Genomic DNA, 12,711 nt, shown 5'->3' with positions numbered 1-12,711 from the left:
AAGGTATCGATCACATATTTATACAATAACACTAAAGGTTAAGGAATTATTATATATGAATATACACTATTACAATTTGAATTGAATTTCGTCAAAAATATAAAATATGCTGTTTATTACAGCATATTATTATTAAAATATAAGGAAAAGACAAACCGAGAACTGTCCAAGCATCAAATCGGTTCTCCCTAGCCAGTATGTGGAAGCACACGTCAAATTTGTACTCCATACCGTCGAATGTATTGAACGTGCGTCCCGTAACATTACAGAACACCGGCCTGTCCGGGGGTGGTACACACACGTATCTAAGTAATAATAATAATAAAATCCATTATTCACTAACCAAATATTACAAACAATACAAATACATAATTTAACCCTAAAATAGTTAAAATGTATGTTATCATATTTTAACTATTTTTTTTATACTTTTATACTAGTTATCAGCAGCCAGTTGGTCAAGTTATCTTCCGATATAGGCATCCCCTTATTGTTTAAACTCGTTTCTTTCACGAGTTGATCTTCTCCATCCTTCCGGCAGATCGTCTCCCAATCTATTTATTTTAGGGCCCGTCTCCCATATCTGGTATACCATTCTATACGTCTTTCATAAAATTTTCGATTTTTCGACCTCATTACCTCAAGTAAATTGTTTCCGTTCATTAAAACCCGGTCACCATATATATTTTAACGTTTACACATAAAAACTATTTTCAAGGACATAGCTCTCATATTTTTGGCTCAGTTAGTGATGGTGTATCAGACACTATCGTGTCTAATTTCATAAAAATAAACCATATTCTTGGATTTTAAGATATTCCCATCCCTGTCAGACATATTTTTTCTTTGTGAACTTTATTCTGGCTCAGTATTTAGTCGCCAATGCGGAATAATACAATAAATAGTATATAAAAAAAAATTCTTTCTAAAACCTGACGATATTCTAATAAAGGATTACCGATGCATTTTGATGTTTATCATTTGACGTTTATAACTTGACTGAACTTGAAGAGCTTGCATTTATACGTAGGGGAAAGTAGGATAATAAGTCTAATCTTTACTACTTACTGTGGACATCTGTTGATCTCAGTGGACACGCTTTCAAGTTTGAGGGTGTAATCAGGAGGACAAGCTGGTGTGGAGCAGACGACCGGAGCGGGTGTTGATCCAGGTCTGAATGGCGGGGGGAGAGCGGGGATACACTTGAATTGCGCACACTCCTGTTTGTTCGTGTTGTTCGTTGGTGATGGCTTGTCCAATGAGAACGCTTGGTTCTGACGCGGAGGGGCGGGTGGACCTTTAATACGAAAGGAGATAATGTAATCTCATCAAAAAATATTTTTTATAAATAAACAATATCAAATGTTTCAATATCAAAACAATAAATAATATTTTATAAATTTAATAGAGATACCGTAACCACCTTTCGAGAAGCCTCCTTTCGAAGGACCAGTCTTCGCGAATCCGCCCTTTGAGAAGCCTCCTTTAGCAAAACCACCCCGGTAGTAGCGCTGGTAGGAGTATCTGGGTCTTGGTGGTGGAAGGTCAGAAGTACTACGAGAGTAGCTCGATCGGGTGTTTGAGGTGTACATGACAGTGTAGCCAGGTGGGCATTCTACTTTCGGGCATTCTTTCGCTGTAAACGTTAAGAAAATTAAAATGCTAATGAATTATATTACCTAGATTTCGATTACAAATATACTTTTAACATTATATTGAAGACCAATAGACTGTTATAAAACAAGTGATTTGAGTAGTGTTTTAGGCGTCACAACGAACGTCGATTTTTACTTGAAAATACTAAGGAAATGTGAACAAACCAGACAATGTTTTTATAAAACGTTCAATCAATTAATAGTCATATAATATTTATTTGAAACACTTGAGTGGCATAAAGTTAAAACTATTGCCGTAATATAAACAAAAAACACTTGAGTACTGCTCCATGGACGTATTTGGAGCTGAATGGAAATAATGAAGCTGAATCTTTTAAATATTAGACAGAATGTGGTCTGCTGCGACGAGCGACTTTAAAGTTTACAACGAAAAAGTTAGGATTCCCAGTTGTACACCAATAGACTTTTTGTATGTTTCAGCGAATAAATACTCGCTGGCACGGTGAAGGAACATATCTTAAGGAAACCGGCATGCCATAGATCTATAAATGTAAACGGTGTGTGTCAGGCACAGCCTTTTGGCTGATCAACTTGCCTAAGAAATGATCAGGAGAAACAGACACAGAAATCTGAGGCCTTGAGATATATAGATTTACTATGATTATCAGGCATAATATGTATCAAAGATTTTGGTATTGACGTGTATACGTACAAATACTTGATATTTCTATTGACTATGTGCTGTGGTAAGAGTAGTAGGGCTAAGGTACTCACGTTTTTCAGTAGTAGCAATGGTAGTTGCAGGAGTAGTGACCGTAGGTGGAGTATTTGCCTCTGTATGCACTACAGTCGTGATGACAGTTTCCGTGACAGGAGCACGTGTGGTACAGTCGCGTTCATCATCAGGACAGTCTTGTAGACCATCGCACCACTTCTCCAATGGAAGACATAGCTTGCTCGTCGGACATATTTTTGTACCATTCGCACACGGCTCGCAAAGACACTCGCATGAAGGTGATAAATGAGGTACAAGGTCCTAAGGTGAAAAAAAAAAGTATAATAAATTTATATTTAAATACAACTCACACAGGATACAATGATAACAAAATGCCACCAACATATGAAACACACAGTCGTGAACTAAAATATAAGATGTGTTGAATTTATTTGTTCTTGCCTCAAATTGTTAGAACGTGAATTCAATAACAAAGAAACTGATAATTTTGCTTAAACTTAAACTATCAAAAGAAGGATCTTATATTGTGTTACGACACATAACGCACCCAGCATTAGAATAGTTGTATATATGTTTCGCAGATTCAACGCTATTAATAATTGCAAAATTGGTGTTACTGCCGTCGTCCGACTATAAAACTTAATATTTAAACACAGTCAGTGCGCACGTCCGGCGCAGGCGCCGATCACAGAGCTACTACCGTCTGAACTCAACGATCGATTACGCACTACTGACAATTGACTTCAACATGTTGACAACTTACAACCTGTAAGATTGCGTGGTGTTACCATTCTAATAAAACGAATGGCATTGTTTGATGTTGCCATTCTAATAAAACGAATGGCATTGTTTGATGTTGCCATTCTAATAAAACGAATGGCATTGCTTGATATTGCCATTGTAATAAAACGAATGGCATCGTGTTCCCATATTACGTAATCTCTGACATATGTATACATCATGCTCACTGTAGTGAGGCGAGAGAGAAACAGTCTCTGTCTCTGCGTTGTGAAAGAAGGGCTTCCACATAGCAATGCATCATACTTACATAAGAAGACACAACACCTGCAAGAAGCAATGGCGTGAAAAGCGTAAGCTTTTTCTTAGTCTTTTTTTGTGGGGAAATATATCACGTATCATCTCGCGGCATAACTTTCTTGTGGATGTCTCCCTGCCTCCCTCCCCGGAATCCCTCCAGGATATGTGGGACTCGCTACTGTGCATACTCGCCAAACTTTACGTCGGCTACAGCCATCGCCTGAGGTAACAGGGACACGGTAACAGCGTCAGCTTGTCCACATCCCGCCACGCGATCAGTCGTTGAAATCATGGCTGGGTGCGTCAGTTCTTTTGGATGTATTAATTCCTGTTACCCCTCTGAAGCGTCTGCGTGTTCAGGGTTAATTTTTCGCACAATTGTTACACAGTGGAACGGCGACGCTATGGTCTTCTTTGCTTAATCCTTAGTCCTACTTCTTAATCTACCTTAGGCTTCAGTTGGCCATACAAATTACTCACCGGCGCACATATGCAGTCCGCGGCTGGCCGACAGTCGGTGATTCCGCCCAACTTACACATACAATCGTCACACTTGTCGCCACGGAAAGAAGATCCTACTGGATATCTGAAATATTAAAGGTATATGTACCGGCTCTAACGGACGTGTAGTATTCCTTGAGATGTCAGGAGTTCGATTTCGGTGAAACAAATTTCCAGTTACTTAATTCTTGCCTTAAAAGATCAATAAACGTATGCAGAAATTTATCTGCAAATATAACTTTGTTTGTGAAATACCATTTCATGTTTGTCATTGTTTATCTCATCAATAAATGAATAATACAATCAATTTTAATGAAAGAGCTAATAAAATACTTACGACATAAATCCAACCATGCAAGGACACTGATCTCTAGGAACACAGTTTTCTCCATCGAAGTAATAAGGTAGTGCGCAAGCGCACGTATGACTTAGAGTCGATTCAGGTACATTCGGGCACAGTTCGCACGGCGGTTTGGGCAAGGGAACCCGCTCGTCCTTCTCTTCTTCAGGTAATGCTTGAAAATCAGAAATTAGTATTTTAGAAACTGCTGGTGAATATGAACAAAAGATTATTTAGGTTTACAATCATACTTTCCTATAAAGGAAATTCGAATTATTATTTTGATAACATATTTCTAAATAAGATTGTAGAAAACAGGAAGTATGACAATCCTCCTAAATATTATCTCAAACATAGCAAGTATTTTTATATATTAGGTCCTTACATATGAAATTGGCGTTTTGTATGGGAGGAACAAAAAGTCGAATATTTTTAAATATAATATATTTAATTAATCAAAGTATGAACCATTGTTTTCTATGCACTTTTGCCATCTCATAGGTAGTTCATTGATCCCTTTATTAAAAAAGCCAGTCGGACGGGAATCAATAAAATCTGTGAAGGCGATTTGGACTGTCCCATCAGAGTTAATTTTTTTCCCTTGCAAGAAGTTGTCCAAATTTCGAAAAAAAATGGTAATCTGTTGGAGCAAGGTCCGGGGAGTACGGAGGATATCTTAGACATTCCAATTGAAGCTCCTCTAATTTGGTAGCCGTCTGTTGTGCAGTGTGTGGTCTAGCGTTGTCGTGAAGTAGCAGTGGCGTAGAGCGATTGACCAGCCTATGTTGTTTAGCCGATAGCTTTTCCATCATAGTTTGCAATTGCTGACAATAGACATCAGCCGTAATAGTCTGCCCAGATTTGAGAAAACTGCAATGAATAATACCGGCACTAGTCCACCAAACGCTTACAAGTAACTTTTTTGGGGTTAATTTTCGCTTGGGGCAGGATTTGGCTGGCTGTCCAGGATTCAACAATTGCGCTGAGCGCTTCCGATTATCGTAAAGAATCCATATTTCATCACAAGTAATGATTCGGTTTAAAATACCTTCATTATTGTGCCGGTTCAGTAATGTAATGCAGCAGTCGACGCGCGTTTGCCGGTTTGCTTCAGTCAATTCGTGAAGTACCCACCTTTCAAGCTTTTTAATCTTCCCAATTTGCTTCAAGTGAATTAAAACAGTTTTATCACTAACACCGCAGCCTGCAGCTAACTCGGACGTGGATTGCGATGGATCCGCTTCCACAATAGCCTTCAATACTTCATTATCAACTTGGGTCTCAGGCCGTCCACGGGGCTTGTTCTGCAGGTCGAAATTTTCAGAACGAAAACGTTGGAACCAAAAACGAACTGTGTTTTCTTTTGCAACATGACCGCCATACACACCATTCACCTTTCGAGTCGTTTTCGCAGCACTAGTGCCACGGCGGAACTCGTACTCGTAAATAATGCGATACTTTAAGTTTTCCATTTTGTAAAATGAGTGACGCAAACAGAAAAAAACAGAAGAAAAAAATAAATGAATGACGGTCATCGAAGCACAAATACATGAGTAAATAGCTGTACAAATTTAACTTTGAAATTCCTAACCAAAGAGGAGGTATTTGAGGTCAAAGTGGCCAGTACGACAAAACGCCAATTTCATATGTAAGGACCTAATATATTTAAATATCAAAAGAAGAAATAGCAGATGACGCATAAGATTACTAATCACGACTTACGATATGGTTCGAAGCATCCAATGGGCTCCACTCTCATCTCAATAGCCTCATTCCACTTAAGCGGTAGGACCTTCAAGTACTGTGCACGTAGAGATGGTCTGAATTCGTTCATAACAACTGAATCCGCATCAAAATTGCCAGGGAACAGTTTATATTTCCCACTTTCATCAACCACTGGATTAAAAGTGGAAAGATCGCAGGTGTACATGATATTGTATGATGAGACCCACCCACTAGGACCACCTTTAGTTTTGATGCCAGTAATGTTTCGAGGAGATGTGAAGTTAAACTGAAAATTAATAGTATAAATGAAGTTGGCTACTACAGCTCATATTAATATAGAAGGTAAATAAATAAATTAACGAATTTAATAAACACAATATATTAGAAGGGAGCTGACCAACAAGTTGAGGAAGCAAGTAGGAATAAAAGTAAAAATACACACAACAAAAACATATATCAAATTAGATAACCCAAGCATTTTTAATCGCATTAGTAAATCAACTTATAAACATAATCTTTAAGTTAATAAATCTTTAGTATCAACAAAGTAACAATCACAAGAATATTTAATAAATGCTCACCATAATCCATTCTCCAGGAGTACTGTATGTTGGTTTCCAGCCCTTGGTGCCATCGAGCTTAAAGTTGGGTCTACCATCATTGTTAGAGCTCACTTCAATCATGTCTATCGGTAAATCAGCTGCCAATCCCAAAGGCTCCGTACATTGCAGTGGTTCGGGCTGTTAAGAATTATTATCTCAAATTAAAAAGTAATGTGGCCGTCTTGCATATGAATACGTTTTTACGTGGAATTGCCTTATTTAAAAAATAAAGACTATGTAACTAAAGTACTACTTGTAATTATTAAACGAAAAGCTTAAATAATCTTATTAAGGGTTTTGACGCGTTAGTACAGTACCTGAATATATATTTAAAAATTGTGGATTGGATTACGGAGCTTTTACTTTAAATTTCAATAAAAAAATAAAACAAAACAAAATTAAAATAACTTACGGTAGTTGGCGCCAGCGTTGTCAGAATGATGGTGGTAGGCGTGGTAGGAGTAGTAGGAGTGGGAGTGGTAGGAGTAGTAGGAGTGGGAGGAGTGCTTGCTGTGGAAGGAACGGTAGTGGGGGTAGTAGTAACTGTGGTAGGTGTAGTGACAGTAGTAGTAAATTCCTCGCATCCTATAAGTTCAAAGCGGACGGCAATTTCTTCGTGCCAGCTGAGCGGGTGAATACGAACGAATTTAGCCTCAAATGGCTTTTCAAACATCTGCTTTAGTGGTGACGTATGATCTACGGGACCACGGAATACCTGAAATAATCAATAAAAAAATTAAACAGTATGCAGGTCGTAGCTGATTATTGATAAATTTGATGACATTATTTAGAACTTGTGGAAAAACCGTTTAATTTAGATTGGAAAGCAACAAATAATATAAAAATGAAGTTTATAACTTAGACATAATTTAAAAAAAACAATACTGATTTTCTGACCTGTGGCTTGCCGCTTGGGCTGTCAACATAAGAGAATACATTCCCATCATCTCCATACATGACTTCGTAGCTAGTAACATATTGGTTGAAAAGAGGGCTACCCTGCATCACCACACCGTAAACTGGGGTCTTTTCAGGTAGTTCCACTTGTACATATTGCTTGTCGTCTATTGGATATGGGTTCCAGCTTCCGGCTAAAGTAAAATAAAATTTTAAAGACAGTCAGGCAACCATGGAATGAGGTGTGTTTTGATGATATAAAAATCAATTGTTTATAGTACATACCAGAATTTTCAGAAGGTCGTCCATCAAGTTGAGTGAAATAGGGTTCAAACATAGGACTAGCAGCGGAACTTGCCGTGAAGGCACTAGCGGGCAGTGGAGTGCCCTCCCATAGTAGTTTTTTATAGCTAAAATATTTTTTTATTATTAAAAGTCAAATTTTCAATGTTTACATACAGTAAATCATGCGCAAGGGAGATTAGAAAAGTGTCTATCCCTAATTTCAAGATTCATGCAATCGAATTTAAAAAAAACAGTGTAGATCTATACTTTACAACATAATATATTAAAAATAGTAAAGAACTAACTTATCTGGGTTACATTTTGGTGGCGGTGTTACTGTAGATCTTATGAAAATAGTTGTCGTTTCCGTGGTAGAAGGAACTTGTGTCGTACTAGGAGGTATAGTTGGTGTACTAGGTACCGTAGGTATAGTAGCAGGAGTAGTGGTGGAAGTAGTGGTTGTAGTGGATGTTGTAGTGGTAGAAGGCGATTTGTGAGATTCAGGGAAGATCATTGGTGAATGAGTGGAGCCTTTGATAGGAACAATGATAGACACGCAGTCACTGGAGTCACAGTGAAGTTCATTGTCCAGACATTGGCATTTAGTACAGTCGTCAACTACTACGACACCACCCGGCTGAAAAATATTAATATAATATTAAGATGTAATGTACAGGGTGTCCCAAAAGTCGACGTCAAGTCGAAATTTTCTCATAGGTGCCACACCAGTTATCAGAAAAATTAAAAAAAAAATTAAGTCATGTATTTTTGAAGTTATGGAAATTTTCCTTTTATTCCAGAAAATGTACACCATGTGACAGTTTTTTCATTTCTGTTGTTACAAATATTTACTTTTTGCCAATTTTTTTTCTCTTACGTCATCCCGAATAGTGCTTTATGTAACTTATGATCCTAAACCCTGTGCCGATCACTCCAACTTGTAGGAAAATGTCATTTTATACCGTACCAAGTTTTCAAAATTAATTTTTCGCACTTGTTCAACTGGTCGTCCTGAAAAAAAAATGTAATACTCCAGTTTGGCAAGCACCTTTAAAAGTTCGCGCATTTAATAAGAATTCTAACGTGGTATAACACTTACTTCATTATTTCTTAGATCGGCCCTAAAAAAAATTTTTGTTAAACAAAGTCTGTTTTTAAAAATTTCTCTGGAATTACAAAAAACGATTCTAGTGTACCCAAAGCGTTCCTAATAACCACAGCGTGGTTTAAATAAGATGGCGTAAAGTGTGAGCGAGACAGATAGTGACGCTACTTATTGCTATTGACACACGCACTACAGGTCAGTACGCAACGCTCCTTCGTTTACTACGCATCTTTTCGTATTCGCTGGTGTTATTTTGTGTTCTAACTACTTTGACTTCGTTTACGGACTTGTTTGCTTGTGATTTGGATTTTACATTTGTGATCTACGACGACCTTTACTTTTCCCTGGACTTACGTGTTATTGTGTATTTGTACCATACCATGGCCTACGTACACTACACAGGAATATGCTAACATGCACCTCATTTATGGTCTCCAACGCGATGGAGACTCACTGTGGACGCCCTCTGCCCCACCTAGGGGTTATAAGACATTAAGTCAAGTCAAGTAAGTCACCTCATTTATGGGGAATGTTTATGTAATGCCAGTGAAGCCGCTAGACGGTATCGCGAGAGATACCCTAATGCAGATCGCTATCCGGATCACAGAGTTTTTATCAATGTGCACTGTCTACTGTTCTCTGAGGGTCGACTGCCAAACCAAGTGCACGGTGAAGGTAGAATTTCACTACCCTACGAGGCAGTTGTCCTTCAAGCAGTTGATGAGGACCCAAGTTGTTCGGTACGTGAATTGAGGCCAGCACAGGTGTGCCCAAAAGTACAGCTCACCGAATACTACAAAAAAATGAGTTCCATCCATTTCATGTACAGCGAGTACAATCCTTATTACTTCGAGATTATGAACCTCGGTTGCTTTTTGCCAAACAATAATTCAAAAACACCGAGAAGACCCTTGTTCTTAGAATTTTTTTTATGGTCGGACATGAACCTACACAATCTGCACGAGTGGCACGTCGAAAATCCACGATTGATGAGACCAGACAGATCACAGTACCGTTTCAAAGTTAACATGTGGACTGGAATTTTGAACGGATAAGTCATAGGGCCTTTTGAGTTACCAGAAGTTTTAAATGCTGTAATTTATTTAGATTTCTTACAAAATAATTTGCCCAATTTGCTGGAGGACGTGCCGCTTACTATTTTACGAGATATGTGGTTCCAGCAAGATGGTTGGCCAGCGCATTACAGCCGCTTAGTTCGAAACCACCTTAACGAGGAGTATCCAGACAGATGAATAGGGCGGGGTGGTACAATCTCGTGGCCCGCCCGCAGACCAGATTTAAATCTTCTTGATTTTATTTACTGGGGAGCAGTAAAGGAAAAAGTCCAAGTCGATTCAAAATGTAGAAGAGCTTAGACAGAGAATAGCGGAAGCAGTAGAATTTGTGAATAATGGACGATTTGCCCGCTTCATTTCACGATCTTTTTTAAGGAGATGTCGAGCCTGTATTGCAGCTGAAGGACGGCAATTTGAACATCTTTTATAAAAAAAGTAATAAATCTAATCATAAAAAAGAAACTGTCTATTTTACTTATTTGCGTCCGTATGTCATAAGCGTCACTATCTGTCTCGCTCACATTTTATGCAATGTCTCTCTCCATCTTATTTAAACTACGCTGTGGTCATTAGGAACGTTTTGGGTGCGCTAGAATCATTTGTTGTAATTTCAAAGAGATTGCTAAAAACAGACTTTGTTTAACAAAAAAAATTCTTATAGCCGATCTAAGAAACAATGGACTCAGTGTTATACCACTGTAGAATCCTTATTAAATGCGCTAACTTTTAAAGCTACTTGCCAAACTGGAGTAGTACATTTTTTTTTCAGGACGATCAAATGAAGTAGTGCGAAAATTAATTTTGAAAACTTGGTACGGTATAAAATGACATTTTCCTAAAAGTTGGAGTGATCAGCACAGAGTTTAGGATCATAAGTTACATAAAACACTATTCGGGATGACGTAAGAGAAAAAAAATTGGTAAAAAGTAAATATTTGTAACAACAGGAATGAAAAAACTGTCACATGGTGTGCATTTTTTGGAATAACAAAAAAATATCCATAACTTCAAAAATCCATGTTTTTTTTTCTGATAACTGGTGTGGAATTACCTATGAGAAAATTTCGACTTGACGTCGACTTTTGGGACACCCTGTATATATATAAAAGACGTAAAAAGACATTTAAATGATACTAAAATTATGGTATGGGAAGTATCAAGAGCCAATCCTAAATTTAAATTAGCACTGAATTTAACAAAGAAGTCGGCCTACAGAGATTATCACAAAATATATTAAAAACTGCTTGGAACATTTTACTATGGCAATCATTTTTTGGCGGAAATACTTAAATATGCCAATATCATACCTTTATAATTTTACCTTCGTACTGACAGGTACAATCTTTGACAGGAACACAGGTCTTCTCATCTCTCCAGAGGGATCCAAATTCACATTTCATATTATCGACTGAATGGTCAACGCAGCCGCTGATACATTTCTAAAAAAATAAAAAGTTAATTTATATGAATTAAATTTTACTCTGTATAGACTAGCGGAGTCTAATTTATTAGTTTTGCTGAACAATATAAACTTTATAAATCTATCCTCGAAGGAACCTTCTATTTAGGAAGAATAAGACTATAAGAAACATAACTTTGCATAATTAAATAATTACTTCTGTTATATATAGTGTACTCGTAGATTTGTAAAAACAATAAGATAATAAAAGATTACATACATTACATACATACATTAATCAACAAAATATTTTTATAACCTCACCTCTCCAATAAAGCATTGTCCTTTATCCTGCAGGGCACGTTTGAAGTGATCACAAAGTTTGTCGCAAGGATACGCACATTCTTTGTACACTTGACCCGGCGGACATATACTTGTGGTTGATTCTGTACTTGTCGTAGCTTGAGTTGTTCGTACTGAGAAAATTACACATACAAAATAAGATAAATAAGTAATAATAAACATTATTGCCAGACCTATTAAAGACATGACAAATTAATTAGATGAAAGTATACCTGTAGTTGGTTCTGTGGCTGTCTTTGTTGAAGGTACTGTAAATATAACAAATAGAAATTTAAAGGTAACAAATAACACTGATCAACAAGCTAGTCAATAAGTTGGATTATGTTTGCTAGTATTTTATGAGACAGTTCTATTACTGCATTGACTTGCTGTAACGCAAATTCGGCTGTTTACGAGAGCAAAGAATGTCAATTTTGAGAGAATGTTAAAGTATTTATTACCGCTGCAATAAGGACTTTCCGGTCAGTTATTAGATATCCTTACGTACCATAAAAAATAAGTTAAAGAATTATTTTTATACGAATTTGTCGCGCTCCTGGCATGAGTAATATTGATACAGTTGTTTTCAAATGTAATATACCATTATTTAAATTATATTATTTTGTAATCTAAACTACCAATTTACTCTAACGCAAAAATTCACCAAACCGCGGAATAGTGATAGTTAAGTTATATTAATTTGTAATTGTAGTTCAAAAAACTCACCGGTAGTCTCTTCTCCGCATTCAGGTCTATCGGCAATGACAGCCGCTGGCCAGTCACAGACCATTAAGGTTGAGTGGTACATGAGACCTGGTGGACAGTCCTTCAGCACAGCGTGAGGATGAGGCATTCCAGGGTTTGGAGTACATTCGTAGAATTTGCTGCAGTCCGTGGGATGTGGGTGGTTCGGATGAGTCGAGTCCAAACATTGGAATATTTCTGCAAGTTTATTTAAGTGACAAGATCGCAAAAAATTGTATTGTAAAATTTTATTTACAGTGTATATTGCTAGTCAACCTAATACGGTCGTATATCCTATTGAAAAC

General features: G+C 37.3%; 1 protein-coding gene across 1 annotated transcript in view; it reads right to left on the bottom strand.

The window, feature by feature from the left end:
* The window catches only part of LOC123718797 (hemocytin), a 56,763-nt gene that overhangs the window by 16,828 nt on the left and 27,224 nt on the right, over positions 1 to 12,711 (bottom strand). Inside the window, exons 34-49 of the mRNA XM_045675653.1 lie at positions 12,389 to 12,604; positions 11,896 to 11,931; positions 11,645 to 11,796; positions 11,229 to 11,360; positions 8,046 to 8,377; positions 7,741 to 7,865; positions 7,456 to 7,649; positions 6,971 to 7,273; positions 6,538 to 6,696; positions 5,954 to 6,242; positions 4,229 to 4,406; positions 3,871 to 3,976; positions 2,391 to 2,652; positions 1,424 to 1,636; positions 1,069 to 1,297; positions 157 to 305 (exon numbers count right to left, since the gene is read on the bottom strand). Of these exons, the coding sequence (XP_045531609.1) occupies positions 157 to 305; positions 1,069 to 1,297; positions 1,424 to 1,636; positions 2,391 to 2,652; positions 3,871 to 3,976; positions 4,229 to 4,406; positions 5,954 to 6,242; positions 6,538 to 6,696; positions 6,971 to 7,273; positions 7,456 to 7,649; positions 7,741 to 7,865; positions 8,046 to 8,377; positions 11,229 to 11,360; positions 11,645 to 11,796; positions 11,896 to 11,931; positions 12,389 to 12,604 (3,075 nt within the window). The remainder of the gene's footprint in view (positions 1 to 156; positions 306 to 1,068; positions 1,298 to 1,423; positions 1,637 to 2,390; positions 2,653 to 3,870; positions 3,977 to 4,228; positions 4,407 to 5,953; positions 6,243 to 6,537; positions 6,697 to 6,970; positions 7,274 to 7,455; positions 7,650 to 7,740; positions 7,866 to 8,045; positions 8,378 to 11,228; positions 11,361 to 11,644; positions 11,797 to 11,895; positions 11,932 to 12,388; positions 12,605 to 12,711) is intronic.

The sequence above is a fragment of the Pieris brassicae genome, chromosome 2, assembly GCF_905147105.1.
Source record: "Pieris brassicae chromosome 2, ilPieBrab1.1, whole genome shotgun sequence".
NCBI classification, from domain to species: domain Eukaryota; kingdom Metazoa; phylum Arthropoda; class Insecta; order Lepidoptera; family Pieridae; genus Pieris; species Pieris brassicae.
This window is presented reverse-complemented; position numbering and strand designations above follow the sequence as displayed.